The following is a 4304-nucleotide window of genomic DNA, read 5'->3' on the forward strand; positions in this document are numbered from 1 at the left end:
AGACTTACTTTTGAATATTCAAGTGGACCAATTCTCTTTTTAATGTAAGTCAACTTGATTGATTTAATGATGCACAAATCATTAAACAAGTAACTAAAGTGGTTCAATTTTTATAATAGTGCACAACCAAAAAATAATGAGAAATAAATGTACTCGTAAACCAGGGTAAATAACGTAATAACTTAAAAAGTTCATGGGATTAGAAACTCTACCGTAATCTGATAATAGATACTCATTCATATTCTCAACATTCTCTGTTCGGGAAAAAATATCCACCATTCTTCTTAACGGTCATAATACATAAATTTCACAACTGACATGTAATCTATTGTAAATATCTACTTAAGGTTGGCGGTAGAAATGCGACTGAATTTGTTAAGTATATAGTACACGACTAGAGAGATTCTTTGACGTAGAGAAAAGTGAAACATTTGATCATTCCATATATGGTCAACAAAAGCATCGTATATTATTTCATGTTCATATCTCAACTGTCCGAACTATGGCATTATTTGTCAAACATAGCTGCAAAGAACCATAGTCTCAACACATTTCACTTCCAAGAAACGTGGAATTAGTAAGACTTGGTATCCCTAGGACTCTCCTGAGACTGATTCAGAAGAGAGTCTCTGGCAGCTTTTAGTTGACGAACTGCATCTCTAATGCCAATGCGTTCATCTGGATTGCCTTCAGTGCAAGATATGGCAACTCCTACAATTGCATCCACACAATACATTTCTACATTTGGTTCCTCAGAAGGGTAATCATGGAAAATGAGGGACAGCAACTGAGGGTCGATCACTTGCACTGTCTTGTCTTTCACTCCTGATTGCACCCATTTTCTTATGCTTAGACCTCCTGTGAAACCCTCATCTGTTGGGCTTTTACCAGAGAAGAGCTCTAGTAACACTATACCAAAACTATATACATCACCAGCTGCAGATGCTTTCTCTCCCCATCCATATTCTGCATTTCACAAGTAACAATGCCAATTATTAGTCATGCTTAACAATTTTTAATAAAAGATTCATAAAAGGGATTAGACTAGACTAGACTACTAGAGAAACAAATTGGCATATGCATTAACATGGCAAGTTTTGTTTAATTAAAGAGGAAGGATACAAACCTGGAGGTATGTAACCGATCGAGCCCCTAAGGACATGAGTGGAGCTAATGGAAACTTGATTAGTTGAGCTTTGAATTAGCAACCTAGCTAATCCAAAGTCCCCAACTTTTGCTGTCATGTCCTCACCCAATAGAATGTTGCTAGGCTTCAAATCACAGTGCACAACTGGGATTTCACTATCATTGTGCAGGTAATCCAATGCACAAGCAACATCAATAGCTATGTTCAGCCTCTCCATAAGGTTCAACCCATTGCCGTTTGCATGCTTCCTCCTCCCCTTGATCCAATCTTCCAAGCTACCATTACAAAGGTACTCATACACCAGAGCCAGAAAATCATTGTTTTTAAAGTCAGCACTAGAGCATGATGTGATCAGCTTAACCAGATTTCTATGCCTTGAGTTCTTCATGGTCTCACATTCTGCAAAGAAACTCTTTAAAGAGCCAGTTCTTAGGGTGTCAAGAACTTTCACTGCAACATTAGTTCCATGACTTAGATGGCCTTTATAAACTGAGCCAAAGCTACCAACTCCTATTAAGTTTTCCTGGCTGAACTCCTCGGTCGCCACACGAAGCTCATCATAAGAGATCATTGGTGCTTGAGGTTTCAGCTGTTCAGATACTGCTGCTGCTACCTTCACCTTTTTGTTCCTTATATATAGTATTAAGCCAATTGTGAGACATAGTATCACTGTTACCACAATGGCTATGATAACGTAAAGTCTTACATTTCTTGTTCCTTGGCCATGAGTTTTGCATGGGGAATGCAAGCAGAGATTTCTATTGCCTTCTAAATGGACAGCAGATAGATTTTGGAAAACTCCACCACTAGGAATGGATCCTTCTAGATCATTGTATGATAGGTTTAAGAGCTTAAGAACCTGTAGATTTTGAAGTTCAGTAGGAATGGTTCCAGAGAGTTGGTTGGAGGACAGGTCCAAAGTTTCCAAGCCTCTCAAATCTCCAAGACTCTTTGGAATGGGACCTGAGAGCTGATTCCTTGCCAAAAACAATTTTTCTAAGCTGAGACAATTGCTGATTGAGCTGGGGATGCCACCATACAATTGATTGCTAGAAAAGTCAATGGTGGCAACACTACTCATTCTCCCAACTTGAGGTATTGGCCCACTCAAAAAGTTCATCGACAAGTTCAAAACATTGCTCAAAGTTGGAAGATTGAGGATTTCCATTGGTATGCTGCCATTGAGTTTGTTGCTGGATAGGTCCATGTAGAGTAGGTTTTGCAAATTTTCAAAACTGATAGGTATTGTTCCCACAAGGTTGTTTCTTGACAAATCAATCTGGTTTAACTTCAGGAGATTACCAAGTATGTTTGGAATACCTCCTGATATCTTATTTCCAGCAAGAGATAGCTCTTGTAGTTCCTCCAACTGGCCTAACTCCTGTGGAATTTCTCCAGAGATTGAATTGTAGCTCAAGTTTAACAAACTCAAGCCACTAAGACGACCAATGGAGGATGGTATGCTCCCATTGAAACGATTCTCTCCCATGTACAATTTTGAGAGATCCTTAGAAAGATTTCCAATGGTTTCAGGAATCACACCTTCAAGCATATTACCATCAATTGCCAGAAAGTTCAGTTTAGTGCTGTTGGTCAAAGAAGTAATGAAGTCTAGACCTCTCACACCTGAACTCACTATCCTGTTATAGCCAATATTATACATGGTAAGAAATGGGAGATTTCCCAAACCAGGTGGCACTGTTCCTTCCAAATGGTTGGATGCCATACGAATGACCCGAATGTTGGTGAGGTTGTGCAATGACCCTGGAATTCTACCTGTGAATTTATTGAAGCAGAAATTGAACACCAGGAGTTTTGGAAGTTTGTGACCAACGTCCTGAGGAATCTCACCCCAAAAAGAGTTTGAAGCTAAGGCAAAGTTAACAAGAGAAGATAAGTTATATATAGAAGGTGGAACAGTCCCATTGAGATTATTGAGAGTGAGATCAAGCTCAATCAAATCATGGAGCCTACCCAAGTCACTGGGGATCCAGCCAGTGAGAGAGTTGGTGCCAAAGCTGATATTTTTGAGAGAAGAAATGTTTCCTAAAGATGCAGGAATTGCACCATAGAGACTATTCCTTCCCAGTTTCAAAACCTCAAGCTTTTTCAAGGAGCTGATGTCATCAGGAATCATGCTGAGAATCCTGTTTGATGATAAATCAAGAAGCTGGAGGTCAATCAAGTGGGAGATGTTTGAAGGAAGCTTTCCTTCAAACATGTTAGAGCTCAAGTTTAGAACTCTCAGGCTTAATAGGTTGCCAATTTGGTCAGGAATCACTCCAGTGAGTTGGTTATTCTGCAACTGAAGTGTTTGAAGAGAGGAGAGGTTGCCAATATAAGGGCTTAGGTGGCCTGAGAGGCCCAAGCCTGAAAGGTCCAGGTCTGTTACTCTTTGGCCAAGCCTGTCACACAGGACACCAGTCCAATTGCAAGGGGAAGAGTTATGGTTCCAAGAAGATAAGGTGTTGAGAGTGTCATTACTGAGTTGAGACTTGAATGAGATCAATGCTTCAGTGTCTGTGGTTATGCTTAAAGTGGCTGATGATACACCAATGAAAAGGTTGTGTAGCTGAAGAGAGAGGAGGATGAGTAATGAGGCAAAATGAACAAGTATTTGAGAACACAAAGCCATACTTGCTTCTTTGGTTTGTTGATGATATTAATATGTGTATTTATAATGGTCCAACATGCAATGCTTCGTTTTTCTCTTTTATTTGATTATATTTCCTTTTTAAAAAAAAGTTGAACTTCGAGTATAAAATAGTCATGTATTGTATTGTGAGTGTAAAAATTTTATAAAATTAAATCAAAAATGATAATTTATATAATTTTTAAAATAATTATTATAAAAGTTAATAAACTTATCATATTGAACATTTGAATAATAGTATAAAATTGTTTTACATTATCATTGTATCATCAATCAATTAAAAAAAAATATTATTATTATTATTATTATTATTATTATTATTATATTATTATTATTATTATTATTATTATTATTATTATTATTATTATTATATGAAGAACATAATGTATAGTCCAATCATTTTCATGTAGGGTTATATAATGTATACAACATTAAATAAATACAATTTTTCTTCCATGGATAACGTTAGCTAACATAACTTGTTCGTATCTCAGTTTGACCGCA

General features: G+C 37.3%; 1 protein-coding gene across 1 annotated transcript; it reads right to left on the reverse strand.

Annotated features, from left to right (window-relative positions):
- Positions 1 to 210: 210 nt before the first annotated feature.
- On the reverse strand, positions 211 to 3997 carry LOC109790006 (uncharacterized). Its single transcript, XM_020349091.3, has 2 exons — positions 1127 to 3997; positions 211 to 966 (listed from the first exon to the last, which is right to left on the reverse strand). Exons 1-2 carry the CDS (start codon positions 3780 to 3782, stop codon positions 575 to 577), a joined length of 3048 nt encoding a protein of 1015 aa, XP_020204680.2. The 5' UTR covers positions 3783 to 3997; the 3' UTR covers positions 211 to 574.
- Positions 3998 to 4304: the final 307 nt, after the last annotated feature.

The sequence above is a fragment of the Cajanus cajan genome, chromosome 2 (genome assembly GCF_000230855.2).
Source record: "Cajanus cajan strain Asha chromosome 2, NIPB_CcT2T_4, whole genome shotgun sequence".
Lineage (NCBI taxonomy): Eukaryota > Viridiplantae > Streptophyta > Magnoliopsida > Fabales > Fabaceae > Cajanus > Cajanus cajan.